Genomic DNA, 17,950 nt, shown 5'->3' with positions numbered 1-17,950 from the left:
CATATCTCCATTGAAGCAACTACACTGCGAAAACTCCAAATCTTACCAAGTCTGTTTGTCTTTTTTTTAGTCAAAATGTCTCATCCCACTTGATTTATGATAAATTCACTTAACAAGTGACATTCAGCAAGATGGAGGGACTTGTTTTAAGACAAACAATCTTGAAATTATCTTGTTTTAACCCTCATGCCATCCTGCAGGTCAAATTGACCCATTTTAAAGTTTAAAAATGTGAATTTCCACAGTGAAAACTTCCACATTTTCACATTTTTTTGGAAAATTTTTCAACATTTTTTTAGTGGAAAAAAGAAATGTTAAAAAAAGTTTCTTTAAGAACATTCAGAAAAAAATCAACCAAAATCCAGCGATTTTCGCTGGATTTTGGTTGATTTTTTTCTGAATGTTCTTAAAGAAAATATTAGAACCTTTACTGATATATATGGAACCACTATAGATGTTTTTAGGATTTTTTTAGGAACATTTTCATTGATTTTTTTGAAAATATTTACAACTTTTAGATTTTTTAAATTTTTTAAATTTTTATTTCTTGCCAAATTTGGAGATTTTTTAAAATACAACTTTTAAGGGAAACTTTTTTCCTAATTTGGGGAATTTTTTGCTGAATATTTAGATTTTTTCCAGACAAGGCAACAATATTTTTGGTGCCGTAAAAGAGGACAACAGGAGGGTTAAGACACCTAAGCTTGACAATCCTGGTAAAATAGAGCTTAAAATAAGTTTTCCCAGCTAATTTAAATATCTCAATACTCTAAATATCACATCTTATTTCAAGAAATCTTACCAAGCTATTTTTCACTTGTTCTATTGGCAGATTTTTTCACTTATTTCAAGGTAAAACTTCTTTGAAAAAAGTTTTTTTGTCTTGTTTTGAGAGGAGCATTTTTTCCAGTGTAGATGCCAGGACAAAAACGACTGGAAACGAGTAGAGACAGAAAAGTGAAGGCCGGAGGGCAGATGAAACGCGCACTGAGCGATCAGACGGCCGTGCATTAAGCAAGAACCCAGCAGCTACCTGGGCAGGAGAAAATCGATCCCAAGCCTCTCTGCATGCTTTGGAAAATGCCAGATAATGTGGTAATGTGAATGGTCGGTAGATAATGGTCCAAGCCTCCTGTGTGGCTCTTGAAGCAAGAATCCCACCGGGGGCCGGACAGCTCGCAGGACTCACTGCTCTTATAGCTGACTTAATCTGGCAGTCATTAAGTACAGTGTTACGCCGTATAAATAGCACTGCATACGCTCTGTCTGCACGTATAACTCCACGTGTGTTTATACGCCAGATATCTTTGCAGCTTTAGAGCCTCTGGATGTCTGTGAACAAGTGATAAATGCACCGCAGACCTTTTGTTTTTTAGTACTTTAAACACCAGCAGCACGCTGGAAAAAATGCCCCTCTCAAAACAGGAAGAAAAAAAACTTCTTTCAAGGAACTTTTACCTTGAAATAAGTGGAAAAAAATCTGCCAGTAGAACACGTGAAAAATGGCTTGGTAAGATTTCTTGAAATAAGATATATTTAGAATACTGAGATCTTAAAATTAGCTGGGAAAAATTATTTTAAGCTGTGTTTTACCAGGATTGTCGAGCTTAGGTGTCTTAACCCTCCTGTTGTCTTCAGTAAAAAATATTGTTCCATTGTCTGAAAAAAAAAAATCTGCATAAAATTCCCGAAATTTATTTAAAAAAAATGCAAAGTCTTCAGGAAGAAAATTCCTGAAGTTTCCCTTAAAATGTTTATTTTAAAAAAATCCCAAATTTGGCAAGAAATAAAAATGAATAAAAATCTTCCAAAAAAATCTTAAACATATCTAAAGTTATTACATATATCAGTAAAAGTTCTAATATTTTCTTTAAGAACATTCAGAAAAAAAATCAATTTTTTAAATTTTTTTCTGGATGTTTTTGATAAACCTTTTTTTTTAAAAACATTTCTTTTTTTCCCAACAAAAATTGTACAAAAATTTCCCCCAAAATTTTTAAAATGTGGAAATTTTCACTGTGAAAATATGTTTTTCCACATTTTTAAACTTTAAAACGGGTCAATCTGACCTTCAGGACCACACGAGGGTTAAACTTATTTTGAGTTTTCTTGTAAAATTCAACTCAAAACAAGATCATTTCAAGATTGTTTGACTTAACAAGATATTTAAGATGCATTGTCTTAAAACAAGTCCCTCTGTCTTGCTGAGATGTGACTTAAGTGAATTTATCTTAAATCAAGTGGGATGAGATATTTTGACTAAAAATAAGACAAACAGACTTGGTAAGATGTGGAATTTTTGCAGTGCATGTGTGATTGAGCTCCGTACCTCCCGGGGAATCGCTCTAAAGTGCAGGAATCACTTAAACCCAGCACACAAGAAGCATTTATGTATCAAAAATGATTTATGTGATGTGATTGGGCAGAGCTTTTTGCCACATTAATATTACATTCTCTAAAAAAAAAAGAAAAATATCGATCGTGGCGGTGTTTAAAGCCCCATTTTTTAGCTGATGAGCGGCTGCCTTCCTTCCGTCCTCCTCTCCACCGGGCTGGTCCCACCATGACACACCGGTATTTCTGCTATAATTAGCAGCCCTCGACTTACTTTTGCGAAAGCACGTGGACGAATTAGAGAGGAAGGAACGGAGGCAGGGAGCAGAGATCTCCAAACTTATGTGTGTGTGATTTTTCTGCTCACAGTGGCCCTTTTCTTAACCGTTCAGATATTTCGGTGGCATGAAAACGCAGAAAGCTGCACCAGAGAGTCATTCCTGTGGAGGAAAATGTCCCATTCTGAAGAACAACCACAGCTCCCGTTTCTCTTCTTTGGCTCAGTCATGCAGTGACTCACCGTGTCTGTTCCTGTTAATCTCAAACGATGTCGAAAACTTTCCTAAGAAAAAAGAGGAGAAAAAAGCAAAGCTGCAAAAACCACACACCAAGTTTGAGTAATAGATAACACATCAGAGAGACTGGATGTCATTTCAGTGCTGCCAGGAGCCCCGAGGGTAAGTTGTTGTTGTCGGGACAGGAAAGGGTCGATATGTTTCGCTTTAGCTCGTGTTCCTGTCAGTCGAGTGAACGGTGGTGGTGACCCCATTACAGGAAGCCAACAGGCTGCTTTTTACATATATATATATGTGTGTGTGTGTGTGTGTGTGTTTGTATTCAGATCCTGGTTGGTCTTTCTTTACAGCCAGAGAGTTGAAATGTGTTACAGACTTAGAAAGCAGCCCGGCGGAGTTAATTAGCTCAGAGTTGAAGAGACAAAGCTGGTTATTGTGTAAGTCTGCTGCTGGTGTGATCGGTTTCATACTGATGAAACTGATCTGCACAGACTTGGTGGTGCACATGTGAGTTTATTGTTCTGGTTGTCCCATAGGTGGACCATTAGTCTGATCTATAACCAGAAGCTTGGATGTCAGAGGGATTGATTTTTCCTTGTAGTTAGCACGTCTGCACTTGAATATAGCGGCCAAATTCTGCCAGTTGCATCAGAAAAAACAGTTTTTGTTCCTTCGGTGTTTTGCTTTGGTAAGCAGGCAGTGATGTGGGTGCGTGCAGCAGACGTCTGTTGTCGGCTCAGGCAGGCGTTTGTGCCGTTTTGATGCCGTTGTTGTTCTTGTTCGTTCCCTGCAGAGCACCATCAACCCAGTGGATGGGATCTACCAGCCCCCTCTGGACACTCCTGTAGTCAACACCACGATGCCAACACAGACCACACTTCCCACAGGTACTCCTCACCACGCCTCGTTTAGGATCTTTTCACCTAGTTAATAATGCGCTAACAGGCTGAAACCGCAGCTTTAACCCTCCTGTTGTCTACATATTGTTTTCTGGTCTGAAAAAAATCCAAAAATTCAGCAAAAAAATTCCACAAATTTCTGAAAATTTGCAAAACCTTCAGGAAGAAAATTACAATAATTCCTTAAAAGTTTCCCTTGAAAGTTGTATTTTAAAAAAAAAATCCTGCAAATTTGGCAAGAAAATTCTTGTAAATATTTTCAAAAAATGAGTAAAAATCTTCCCAAAAAATCCTAAAAATATCTAAAGTGATTACATATTTATCAGTAAAATTTCTAATATTTTCTTTAAGAACATTCACAAAAAATCAACCAAAATCCAGCGATTTTCGCTGGATTTTGGTTGATTTTTTTGTGAATGTTCTTATGAAGCATTTCTTTTTTCCACCAAAAAATGTTGAAAAATTTCCCAAAAATGTTGAAAATGTGGACATCAGAAATTTCACTGTGAAAATGCATATTTTTTCCACATTTTCAAGCTTTAAAACGGGTCAATTTTGATGCTTATGCAATTTTGCCTTGAAACTTTATGCAAGCCTTAAGTCTTTTTGAATATTTTTTGGTCTGTTTGGACACATCCGTTAACCCACTTGTGCCTGTTTTGATCGTAGAACTTTTTGATTTCAGTAACTTTGCAGCGTCTTCCGTTATAATGCAGTTAATGTTTTGGGTTCTCGGTCGGACAGAGCAACATATTTGTTGATGCCAGCTTTGATTGAATTTGAGAAACTGTGTTGAGCCTTTTTCATGGTTTTCTGATATTTTCTCAAGATTTCGGTCAACTTGGAGCATCAGTATTATGGGATGTGTCAAAAACGGCAGTAGTTTAATGTTTGAGGTAAAGTCATGGAAGCAATCATTGGTACTCTGGATGTGTTTCTGATAATTCATCAGTGAAAACTTACAAAAATGCATTCTGGCTAAACTTTAACCCTTTACGCTTCAGTGCGTCATAGGTGTACCTCCGGCGGTACACCTACTAATTTGCATAGGAATTTCAAGAATGTCCGACGGCTGCAAACACGATTATACAAACACTATACGCCGATGGAAAGCTTAGATTCTCATGAATCCGCCGGTATAAACCACTTTCAGATGCGATTACTACAGCGGGTGAGAAAAACACATTTGTCCGACAAAAACAAATATTCATCCATCCGTTCTCTATACACGGCTTCAACGCACACAGCGCGACTCACATTTCCGGGTTCATTACTACACACAAAAAAAAAGATTCCACAAAAAACGGCCATAATCCAACCTTTTACATCCAGACGACACAAGCCAGTAAACTGTTTTGTCCAAAACATGTCCTGAAGTCGGTATAAAATCCCCGAATCGGTCATTTTCAAGGAAATGCACCTCGTGATGCCCGTCCAATATTCCCCGTATTTTTCGTAATTTTTTTATTTAAAAATAGAATATTAGCGATTTTTTGTACAGAAAACGGCTGGAATTGACTGAAGCTTAAAGGGTTAAAGGCTCATATCAGAATGTGTGATAGGTGGTTGGTCGAAACAAGTTCTGGACAATAAAAGATCTCATTTTTACCTACGTTTGATACCAGGATCATCTTCTAGCCAAGCAGAATTTGCAGTGTAGGCACCGATTAATTTTTCATGACATCACCTTAATAGACTCCTGGTTAAAAAGCATCAACTTCTTTATTAAGTACTGAGTCAGTAAAGTTTTAAGAGAAGTCGTTAAGCCGTCAGCAGCTAGATGGACTCCTCCTGATCAGTGAGCTGGTGGGTTTTTATCAGATATTTCCCTAATTGATTAATGAAGCAAGTTCAACATATGCAGGATATCTATTTGATATCTTGATTTACTGAACCAAACATCTGCAGTCACACAATCATTTCAGGGTTTCTGAATCTAGATATTGATGTTTGCTTCACCAATCACAAACGGGTGTAGAGCTGCAGATTTCTAACAAGAGGAACAAAATAGAGTTTTATAATATAATGAAGCAACACAGCTGCTGCAGCCAACGTCAGGAAGGAAAGCTGCAAGAACCTACAGATTGTGTAAGCTAACAGGCTTATTGACATCTTAGCCTTATATAACACAGATTTACCCTTCGTTTAGTTATGTGTAAGTGGCTGAGACGTAGGTTTCTTATTTGACTTTCAAGAATCAGTTTAATTATCATGATGATGTCACTAAATTACAGATATAATGCCGTTAAGCTGCTCACAAAAACAGATGGATTGTTTAAGTAGTAAACATACAAGCAGTTAAATGTTGATGTGGACGATAAATCTAGAGGTGTCACATTCAATCTCATGTTTACAACGTGTCAAACAGATTCAGCTTCATTCTCTCTGCTGCTGGTTTTGGTAGCAAACGTAAAAACTCAAACGAGTAAGTCGGTTTACTGCCAATCCTAGAAGTTCAGCAAGGCTTTAGTGCTTTATTAGTCTCTGTTTTAGGATTATGTTGCGCCACAGACATCTGTAGAAGAATGAAATGGCTTTAAAAGACGATGCTGTTTTCCAAGAGAACTGATGAGTCAGTAGATGTGTTTAAATATGCGTTGATGTTATAATTGCTCCAGAACAAGATGTGCCGCCTTAGTTACCATGAATATGCATCCCAGCAAGAGATTAACCAGAAAAGTAGCCCTGAAAACCCAAATTGAACCCAAAGTTATGTCGATAACCTCAGATACAAACTTCTGAATCCCAATCAGTCACTTTGAAGGCTTCTTGCTCCAACCGTCGACATTAAACCCTCCCGTTGTCCTCATTTACAGGCACCAAAAAATATTGTTTTCTTGTCTGAAAAAAAAATCCAAAAATTCAGCAAAAAAATTCCACAAATTTATAAAAACTTTGCAAAACCTTCAAGGAGAAAATTCCAATAATTCCTTAAAAGTTTTATTTAAAAAAATTCCCCTAAATTTGGCAAGAAAACTCTTGTAAATATTTTCAAAAAATGAGGAAAAATCTTCCAAAAAAATCCTAAAAATATCTAAAGTGACCCCATATATATCAGTCAAACTTCTCATATTTTCTTTAAGAACATTCACAAAAACTTCAGTCAAAATCCAGCGAATTTCAATGAATTTTGGTAGATTTTTTTGTAACATTTCTTTTTTTTCCACCAAAAAAATGTTCAAAATTTTCCCAAAAATGTTGAAAATGTGGACATCAGAAGTTTCACTGTGAAAATATTTTTTTTTTTCCACATTTTCAAACTTTGAAACGGATCAATTTGACCCGCAGGACGACGCGAGGGTTAAAGCCACTCTGAATGCTTTAACCTTTTTGTATAATCTGCATTTAAGATTATTTTAAATCAGGTTGTTTATGTTTTATAAGACACTATAAGGAGATGACGCCTCCTCCTGTTGTTCAGATCTCCACCTCCTCTGCAGCACAGTGACGATGTTACAGATATTTTTATGTGCTTGTTAACAAATGTTTTATTCTTCACAGAGTGTAATTTTCCAACATTCTGCCCCTCAGCGTCATTTTAAATCTTCATATTTCACCGTAGAAGTGCATTGCAACCTGAGACAAGTTCTAGTTTTACCATCAGTATCGGTTCTGACAAATATATTGAATGTTCTGTCAGTGTTTGAGTGTAAACTGATATTGTTTAGGTTCCTGATATATTTATCGCCATCAGGATCCAGCAACATGATACCTGCTGTCATTATTCCATGCAATTGTGTCGTTATATTTATTTTTCAGATGTGATTGACGCTAAAAATGAGTCTACACTGGAAAAAATGTCCCTCTCAAAACAAGAAAAAAAACACTTATTTGAAGGAACTTTTACCTTGAAATAAGTGAAAAATCTGCCAATAGAACAAGTGAAAAATGTCTTGGTGAGATTTCTTGAAATAAGATATGATATTCAGAATATTGAGATCTTAAAATTAGCTGGGAAAATTTATTTTTAAGCTATATTTTACCAGGATTGTCAACCTTAGGTGTCTTAACCCTCCTGTTATCCTCATTTATGGCACCAAAAAATATTGTTGCCTTGTCTGAAAAAATCCAAAAATGTAGCAAAAAATCACCCAATTTATAAAAAAAAAAAATATTGTAAAACCATCAGGAATAAAATTCCTTAAAAGTTTGTCTTGCAAGTGGTTTTTTTTTTTTTTTAAATCCTCAAATTTGGCAAGAAATAAAAATACAATTTAAAAAAAAAAATCTAAAAATTGTAAATATTTTCAAAAAATGAATAAAAATCTTCCAAAAAAGATAAATCCTAAAAATATCTAAAATGATTACATATGTATCAGCAAAAGTTCTAATATTTTCTTTAAGAACATTCAGGAAAAAAATCAAGCAAAATCCCGCGAATTTCGCTGGATTTTGCTTGCTACTTTTTTTTTTTTTCCCTGAATGTTCTTATAGAAACTTTTTTTTTCAACATTTCTTTTTTCACCAAAAAAATGCTCAAAAATTTCCCAAAGAATTGTGAAAATGTGGAAGTTTTCATTGTGAATATAAATATTTATTCAACATTTTTAAAACTTTAAAACAGGTCAATTTGACCCGAAGGACGACATGAAGGTTAAAACAAGATAACTTCAAGATTATTTGACTTAGGATATTTAAAATGCATCGTCTTAAAACAAGTCCCTCCTTCTGCTGAGATGTGACTTGTTGAGTGAATTTATCTAAAATCAAGTGGGATGAGATATTTTGACTAAAAATAAGACAAAAAGACTTGGTAAGATTTTGAGTTTTTGCAGGGTATTAATGTCCTGTCCTCGAGTCTAATTATGTTTAAAGTCACATCAGGCAGTACGTAATTGCCTGAATTTAATCCTGTAGCATGACTAAGATGTGACGACTTTTTCTTTTTTTGGTGGCTATTTTGGTCAGATGACTAGACGGTTTAAAAATGCTGTGAAAATGAACGGTTGCAAAGTAGGCCGTTCTAATTCTGGCCTCCTAATAGACTGTGTAATCCCCCTCACAGCTGAAGCCTCACATCATTTTCCTCCTCGCACGTGGGACGAGACGCCGGCTTTTAAACGCCGGCTTTTCGTTTCGCCGCTTTTGCTCATCTGCTTTCTCTTTTCTGCTAAAGACGCTTCTCAGGTGTGTAAATCAGACCAACGACCCTCCACGTTACCTGTTGGTCCCGTCGTCACGGTGATGGGCAGTTTGCAGACCCCAACTCCCAACAGCACAGGTGAACGCTCACTCCAACGCTGTTTTTGTCGTTAATGAATGATCACTGTGAATTATAACGTCAAAACGTTCTCCTGCTTTGGTGTTTTGGTGCAGTCACCCAGCAGCAAATTAAGTTTATTTCCCGAAAATACAATGAAAAGCAGCTGTTTTTCTCTTAAAAAAGGTCATATTATGCGTTTCTCATGAGCAGATGGAGTGTTTGTTAGATTTCAATTTTTACAAATCGCCTTCATCTTGGCTTAAAAGTTAAATCAGCTCATTTATACAGTAAATTTAAAGCAGCTATTGTGTTGAGGGGCTTTGAAGCAAACAAAAAGTCGTTCAAAATTCACCTAACAGCTTTAACTATTGAGGTTAAGATAAGATAAAGCTTTGTTCTTCCAAAAGGACATTCTTTCTCCACATATTGCTCAGGAAATCAAATTACATAACATAAGAAACGCAGTGCTGAGTGTGATGGGAATTAGATAAAAGTGCGATATATTCCTACAAATAGCAATAAAATAAGACCAGAATACAAAAAGAATACTTGCATTGATTCTGAGGTAATAAATGAATATCACACATCACAAAATATTGTGCTTTAAAGTGAGATATCACACAAAAAATGTAAATATTCCATCTGAAGAACGGAGTATTGCACCTTATGTTAACATTTGTCACACACAAACTCAGCCTTGTGTTATTTATAGTGTAAAATGATCGAAATTAATTAAATATTCTGGATTAAAACTGTACAAAAGTTATGTAAAATACAACTTTGCCTGTCTGTAATGAATATTACAGCAAAAATCGCACAGGATTATTATTTTAAAGATAAATTTAACTAATTTAGAGCAAACGCTTTGCAAAAATGTACACGAAAGCCCGACAAACGCGAGGAATTCCTGGATCCCAAATAAGCACATTTGGTTTTTGTTTTAATTTTCAAATGTGTTTTTTAGGGCTGGCCCCAATAGTGGTTTCTGGCCTCCGGATATTCGGGCCCTGTTAAAGACGAATATCCGAATATTCGTTCCGCCCCGTAACGTCCGACGGGGGAGGGGGCGAATAGGCGAATATTCGGACACCAAAACTAATATCCGGATACCACCGTAGCGAACGGATATTCGGGTCCAGCCCAAGTGTTTTTGTGTTTTGTTCACTATCTTTTATATTTTTTTGTTCATAAATTGAGGTTTTAAGCAGCTAAAAGTGTAGAAACTTATAATACAAAACCAAATGTGAAAGGTTTCTGTCGTAGTGATGACCCTGCAGTATGTTTTCAGCTGAATCTGCAGCTTCAATTCACTTTATGAAGCATTACAGAGAGTTTCAGCTCTTCTTTTTTTTTTTTCCCCCCCTTCACTGGTCCAATTCGTCCATTTACAGATCCAGCTCTGCTCGCTTAGTGTCATTTTGTGCTGCAGAAACAGCTGTTTTTAATGATAAACACTATGCTGTACCTTCCCAGCAGCAGATGGACACAATTGGTGACTATCTGGTGAACAGAGCAGAGAATTTAGCAGCTAAATAGCCACACTTTCCCCCCAGAGACCACGGTGAATATCGGACACGTTGCTCAGTAGCTGCTTGATGTTTAAAAATAAAGTTCAATATATCAGCGTACGATGTGAAAGCTGCGTTTTCTGCTTGTTCCGCTGCCCCCAAGTGGGCAAAAAAAACAGTTTCTGCAGGGTTAAAGTTCATTTTTGGCCTTGAAAACAACATTATATGACATAATCTTCATTAGCAGACAATAGGAAACTTGTTAAACCAGCTGCTGCTTGTCCTGTGTTATAATTTTCATGGAGCAGGAAGAAAACAGCAGTTAGTTTTTATAGAAAGAACATCGTGGGTCCTCTGCCGAACATTATCGTTAGATGCTTCAATTTGCAAGCAACAGGACGCTAATGTAATAAAGGCCGAGCCACTTGAGGAACAGCAGTAATATCATTAACTATTGCTGTGCATCCGTGTCAATGAGCATAAGGGGATTAAAGAGCCAAAGTGAAGGAGAGCAGAGGTTGCTGCCTGTTCGTCTTGTGTGCTGAGGCAGCAGTGTTAAAACGCTGCGCTGTGCAATAAGGAGGCCGGCTGCTCGCTGTCAGTAACGCTCTGCAGAGAAACCGTAGCAGCTTCACGCTTCTGAGAACAGCCTCAGAAAAGAGCAGCAACATGATGCTGATTCCATCACCACACTGGAAAAAAATGCCCCCTCAAAACAAGAAAAAAAAATTTATTTCAAGGAGCTTTTACTTTGAAATAGGTGGAAAAAAATCTCCCAATAGAACAAATGAAAATGGCATGGTAAGATTTCTTGAAATAAGATATGATATTGAGAATACTGGGATCTTAAAATTAGCTGGAAAAACTTATTTTAAGCTTTATTTTACCAGGATTGTCGAGCTTAGGTGTCTCAAAATAAGCCAGACATGCTAAAAAAATAAAGTAGTTTTCCACTGAAAAATAGATTTTTGCTTTCATGTAACCTCCTAATTTGGGATGTATTAACCCTCCTGTTGTCTTCATTTATGGGCACCAAAAATATAGTTTTCTTGTCTGAAAAATATCCAAAAAATCTGCAAAAAAATCTCTGAATTTCTGAAAATTTGAGAAAAAAAAAACCCAGGAAGAAAATTCCATTAATGCCTTTGAAGTTTTCCTTTAAAGTTGCATTTTAAAAAAATCCCCCAAATTTGGCAAGAAAATTCTTGTAAATACTTTTCCAAAAATGAGTAAAAATCTTCCAAAAAATCTCTTAAAAATATCTCAAGTGATTACATGTATATCAGTAAAACTTCTAATATTTTCTGAAGAACATTCACATAAAAAATCAACCAAAATCCAGCGAAGTTCACAAGATTTTGGTTGATTTTTGTGCGAATGTTCTTAAGAAACACTACGAACATTTTTTTTCCACCAAAAAATGTTCAAAGATTTCCCAAAAATGTTGAAAATGTGGACATCAGAAGGTTCACTGTGAAAATACGTTTTGTTTTTTTTCCCACATTTTCAAACTTTAAAATGGGTCAGGGTTAAACTTATTTAGAATTTTCTCGTAAAATTCAACTCAAAACAAAATAATTTCAAGATTGTTTGACTTAACAAGATATTTTAGATGCGTTGTCTTAAAACAAAAGTCCCTCCATCTGCTGAAATGTCACTTGTTAAGTGAATTTATCTTAAATCAAATGGGATGAGACATTCTGACTACAAATAAGACAAATAGACTTGGTAGGATTTTGAGGTTTTGCAGATCGTGAAAGCAGAAGCCTGATGTTTTATTGGATTAATCACATCAAACAGAGCTGACTCGTGTTTTCGTTGTGTCTTCAGGGAGCGGTCCATCGGGCCCCAGCAGCGGCGTCGCCTCCCCGGCTCACATCCCCCTCCCGTCGCACTCGGTGCCAGACTTCTCCTATTCCTCCAGCGAGGACGAGTTCTATGACGCTGACGAGTTCTACCAGAGCAGCACTTCCCCGAAACACTGCATAGAGTGAGTACAGCATCCTCCCCCCGCCTCCCGCCTCCCCTGAGCAGTAAATCCATTGTTTATGGCTTGAAAGCAGCTCTACCGTTATCGAGTTTAGCGGCTCGGGTGGGGAGAACGAAAATCGAGTTGCATAAGAGGCTTCAGCTGCCTGCGAGTTTTCAGTTCATCATCTTACGTCTCCGGCTTCCTCTCCTCCACCTCCAGTCCCTCGGGGCCTCCTGCTGCATCACCGCTCACTAATGAAGAAACGGCGCTGAAGAGACCCGACACCACCGAGTCCCTCAACTCGTCCATGTCCAACGGGACCACAGACGCAGGTACGCAAGGAATGCACAAAAATAAATTGAAGCCTCACCCGTTAGACGTAAAACTGGAGATGTGATGTGCTCGAATAATGTACGTCCACATGGCAAAACTACACGATCGGGTTAAAGTTGCACTCTTTAACCTTCATGTCGTCCTGAGGGTTAAATTGACCCGCTTTAAAGTTTGAAAATGTGGGGAAAAAAATAGATTTTTACAGTGAAACTTCTGATGTCCACATGTTCGACATTTTGGTGGAAAAAAAGAAATGTTTCTTAAGAACATTCACAAAAAAAATCTACCAAAATCCAGTGAATTTTGTTGGATTTTGGTTGATATTTTTGTGAATGTTCTTCAAGAAAATATTAGAGAAGTTTTACTGATACATATGTAATCACTTTAGATATTTTTAGGATTTTTTTGGAGGATTTTTACTCATTTTTTGAAAATATTTACAAGAATTTTCTTGCAAAATTTGGGGATTTTTTTTTAATGCAACTTTCAAGGGAAACTTTTATGGAATTATTGGAATTTTCTTACATTTGGAGATTTTTTTTGCTGATTTTATTTTTGTGATTTTTTTCGGACAAGGAAACAATATTTTTTGGCACCCATACATGAGGACAACAGGAGGGTTAATAAAGACACCATTGAGATTTTAGATAGCTTATCTGAGAAAGTTTAATTACGAACATTTTAGATTAAAAATTAATTATATCGATCAGTCAGAAGTTGTAAATTCAGATTTTAATTACACAGCTTAGCCTAACCTACAGTGTTACTATTAATACTGAAAATTAACCCAATTAATCACAAATAAAACAGCAAAAAATGAGCACGCAGTTTTTCTAAATGTGTTTTTATTTGTGTCATTTTTAGTTTTTTTTTTTCAATTTGTTTGTTGCGACATCATCTTTTGCCAATTTACAATCAAGTCCTATCAAAACTCCCCAAAAGAACTACTCAGCAGACTCATGCTAACGACCACCATTAGCACACGAGGACTCGGTGACATCTGTGCATTTCAACGACCCCCACCGATACTCACAACGACCATCGTTGAGTAGTCAGATGAATTTTGGTATCGGTCGTTGGAATAATAGCCCTGAACACACCTCACAGAGGTTTAAAATCTGAGGCAACACCAACCACCACCAGAACTGAAGAAGCCTCTTGGATGAGAGGTGAAACGTCTTCAAGGAACTTTCTTAAAGCCCAGTGGATTGATTTAAACAGTTGTGTTTATCACAAACAAGCCATTTAACGACTCCTATGCTGCTGTCTTCAGATCAGTTTGACAGCCACGATGACCGAGACGACGACGGCGAAGGAGAGTCGGTGGAAGAGCACAAGAGCGTCATCATGCATCTGCTCTCTCAAGTCCGTCTGGGCATGGACCTCACCAAGGTAGAGACCTCTTTATCTCCCTGATCTGTGAATGCTCTGTCTGCAGTGATTCCTCCTCAGTTTGCTTTAAAACATCACCTCTGTTAGACTTTTTCACCCACATAGCTTCAACTTTTCCCCTTCTTTGCATCACACAGGTGGTCCTGCCCACGTTCATCCTAGAGCGGAGATCTTTGTTGGAAATGTACGCCGACTTCTTTGCGCATCCGGACTTGTTTGTGACGTACGTACCATTTCAGCAACACTTCATCCAGATGCTCCAATACTGAGAACTGTAAAATTAATTTCTCATTCTTGTGACTCCCACCAGCATCGCGGAGCAGCCGGAGCCCCGAGAGCGAATGGTTCAGGTGGTGAAGTGGTACCTGTCGGCTTTCCACGCAGGGAGGAAAGGCTCGGTGGCCAAGAAGCCTTACAACCCCATCCTGGGCGAAGTCTTCTACTGCCACTGGGATCTTCCCAGCGAGACGGAGGAACCTTCTCCACAAACGGTGAGACCAAGTACCACCGCAAAGGAAGAGCCAATATTATGCACATTTACAAGTTCAGATTTTTATTTTTAAGGTGTACCAGAATCTGTTTGCATGCTTTAAACAAAAAAAAAACCTCTCATACTGTAGCATCTCTTCCAAAACGCACCATTTTAGCTCCTTTTTCTTTAAAAACGCCTCCTTAACCCATAAGAACCCACGGTGACACCAGTGTAACAAGCATTTTGAGAGCCCCAGTCTCTTCCTATTAAAGCTTTATGTCTGACCTGAACTCATTAAGTCCTTTAAGGAAAAATGGGTCTGGGTTCTTATGGGTTGAAAGCTCAGTCTGCTTGAACTGCATTGGTTAGCTGGAAAACTAAAAGCAAGGCAACACTGGTGGTAAATGAATGTAGCAGAAGCAGCTCTAACGGGAAAATAGTGACGAGAAAGCTGCTCGTTCTTTGTGCCAAAATAGACAGAAATTATGCAAATGTGTTACATGATGACACTAGCTGGGTTTCCATTAGTTTTTCGCAAAATAAAAGCGGTATTTCTAAAATTTCGACAAAGTCTATTTGCGCTTTGAACGTGTTTCCATTGAAGGTTGTTCTGGGCAGAAGCATCGTAACTCTCGTAAAATATCATCCCGCGAGATTTCACTGCAGGAAGATGGACGCCCAAAACCTGTTTCTATCTCCTTCTAACACTCTGCGTTCCTCTGCTGTTTGCTGTCTAGTATGGCAGCGATGTTTTTCTCAAGAATAATGGCAAGAAAAGTCTCGGTCTCCTCTTCTGTCCACACGTACCGCGCCATGTTTACTCTGAGAGAACTGGTCATGTGACCAGGTACGTCACGTCCGGTGACGTATAATTGCGGAAAAAGCGTTTCCATTGCGCTTTTGCGATATTTTTCAATATTGAAACGTCTGAAAATCCACTTCATGAGAGCGTAAAAACTTTTTATCGATATTTTAGTCCTTTTTCAAAATTCAGGTGTTTCCATTACCAGTTTTTTATTGCGCTATTTACATTTTGCGCATATCTAAGAGTAATGGAAACGCAGCTACAGATAAGTAGCAGGAAATAAACCTGGACTTCAAACGAGGTGTTTCAGAAAACACAAAACTTTATAACAAACTAAAGGAAAGAGAAAACCTCCAAATAAAAGCAGAAAATGGCTCTTTAATAAACTAGTGTGCCTCTTTTAAATCAAGTTGTGTTATAAAATTGTATTTTTTTTTACCTTAGATTAATACTGAAGATCACAAAACGTTTGTGCATCCCTGCTAAGGTTGTCTGGTTCATTGTGCTTCAGCATCTAAAAGGTCCTTTAATTGTGTGTTTTTTAAACAACCTGTCAATTTGAATAGCTGTTTTGAGCCTGTAAGGAGCATAAAGACACTGTATTATGTTCATGTAAATGTAATTAACTTTAATTACAAGAATTGTTGTCTTAGTCGTTTTAGCATCAGAGCTGGTTGGTTTTTATATATATTTTTTACTATTTCTCAGCTTTCTGCTACGGCAGTATCCGGATATTAATTTTGGTATCCGAATATTCGCTTCACTTCGTTGCATAAACACAAGACAAGATGCTGAAGACCTCCGCTCTTTGGGAATTCTTCAGATTAACTGAAGACAAAACGAAGGCAGTGTGCAAAATTTGCATCCGGGAGACCAGACGAATGGATCCAAATATTCGGGCCGTCTCCGCCACACTGCCGCCGCCGCCCCCCCCCCCCCCCTGTAGGACGTTACGGGGCGGAACGAATATTCGGATATTCGTCTTTAATAGGGCCCGAATATCTGGAGACCAGAAACCACCATTCAGGCCAGCCCTACTTTTCCTATTGTAATGTGGTGTTCTCTGTTCCTAATCCTTCCTTCTATGTTCTGCTTCTGGTCGTTTCCTCCAGGAGACGGTATCAGAAGGTCCAGTTCCCTGGTCTTCAACCAACAGTGTGTGTTTTGTGGCAGAGCAGGTCTCTCACCACCCACCCAGTAAGTACAAAACCTGCTTCTTCTGACTCGTTACACAACACAGAATATTGTAATATGCAGATCCCAAAGACTATGGTGGCATCTCTGATTTTAAAACATGACTGCCAGCTGTAAATATTTAGATCATTTCTGTTAACGTCATTTAACCCTCTGAACCCCAAAACCCATCAGCAGGTTTTTCTTGGCATCTTGTCTTACATAAAAATCACACAAATGAGACAGTTTGTTAGACACAGAAACTAAAAAAACAACAGAAAGAATCTTTGCATTTTCAACTTCATGACAATCCTTGAACTCACCATCTGTGATGTGGCGTTATATCGGGAAACTAAAAAAAAACCTAAGCTCAAAATCACGATATTTACTTCAAAATCATTTTATTCTACATACCTTATTTGAGAAGTTACCAAAAATAAACTGTTTGCTCCAATCAGAGTCTGTAAAAAACAAAAAATTCTTCATTCTTTGTCATAGTCAGAAAGTTTTGAGCTGCAGCCAAAAGTCATGTAGTAAAACTTCAGAGACTTTTCGCCTGAACAGAGCAGACACGAAACACATTAAAAACTGTAAGAAGTAAAATATCTACATTATAGAAATAGAGCCACTGTTTTTCTTGCCAATGTCGCTAACACCCGTGGGCATTTGGAAAAGTGGTATTCAAGTAGTCTTTTTTTTTTTTTTAATGGCATCATAGCTTTAGTATACTGAACAATAGACATTTTTGGCTCTCCATACTTTGAGCCATGCTTGTTCAGTTTCCACAGAGGTGCAGGACTTTATATTGCAGTGAAAAATGAACCCACAGTGAATAAAAATGTGACAGCCGCAACAAATTTCGAGGAGCCGAGAAAGTCACAAAACAGATCTGATGAGTCCAGGTGTCCAAATCTTTAAAAATAAAATGAACAAAACTGTTTGATTTTTTAGGAAAAAACGTGTTTGCTTCATTTTGTTATCTGCGTGTCCCAGTCTTGAATGTTTTCTCTTTTCTCTCTGCAGTTTCTGCATTCTACGCAGAGTGTTTAAATAAGAAGATCCAGTTCAACGCTCACATCTGGACCAAGTCAAAGTTTCTTGGCATGTCCATAGGAGTCCACAACATCGGCCAAGGTACCCTAGAATCCTAGCTACACATTTTACACTCTCTGTTCCACCTTCATGGAGCTGTAAGAAGCCTCTCTGGTCGTTTTCTAGGTTGTGTATCGTGTTTGGAGCACGACGAACATTATATTCTCAACTTCCCAAACGGATACGGCAGGTGGGTGTTGACGTGTCGTCGTGTTTTGTCTTCGCTGATTTTCTGCCGTTTGCTTCACTGAT

The 17,950-nt window shown here is 37.7% G+C and overlaps 1 protein-coding gene across 4 annotated transcripts in view; it reads left to right on the top strand.

Annotated features, from left to right (window-relative positions):
- osbpl9 (oxysterol binding protein-like 9) overlaps nucleotides 1-17,950 on the top strand; it is a 71,702-nt gene that overhangs the window by 47,655 nt on the left and 6,097 nt on the right. For all 4 annotated transcript variants that reach the window (XM_051947200.1, XM_051947199.1, XM_051947202.1 and 1 more), the window contains 10 exons: nucleotides 3,643-3,736; nucleotides 8,865-8,969; nucleotides 12,290-12,449; nucleotides 12,651-12,763; nucleotides 14,038-14,156; nucleotides 14,294-14,379; nucleotides 14,467-14,647; nucleotides 16,546-16,630; nucleotides 17,630-17,740; nucleotides 17,825-17,888. In XM_051947200.1, coding sequence (XP_051803160.1) covers nucleotides 3,643-3,736; nucleotides 8,865-8,969; nucleotides 12,290-12,449; nucleotides 12,651-12,763; nucleotides 14,038-14,156; nucleotides 14,294-14,379; nucleotides 14,467-14,647; nucleotides 16,546-16,630; nucleotides 17,630-17,740; nucleotides 17,825-17,888 — 1,118 coding nt within the window. The remainder of the gene's footprint in view (nucleotides 1-3,642; nucleotides 3,737-8,864; nucleotides 8,970-12,289; nucleotides 12,450-12,650; nucleotides 12,764-14,037; nucleotides 14,157-14,293; nucleotides 14,380-14,466; nucleotides 14,648-16,545; nucleotides 16,631-17,629; nucleotides 17,741-17,824; nucleotides 17,889-17,950) is intronic.

Source organism: Acanthochromis polyacanthus, chromosome 4, assembly GCF_021347895.1.
Source record: "Acanthochromis polyacanthus isolate Apoly-LR-REF ecotype Palm Island chromosome 4, KAUST_Apoly_ChrSc, whole genome shotgun sequence".
Lineage (NCBI taxonomy): Eukaryota > Metazoa > Chordata > Actinopteri > Pomacentridae > Acanthochromis > Acanthochromis polyacanthus.
This window is presented reverse-complemented; position numbering and strand designations above follow the sequence as displayed.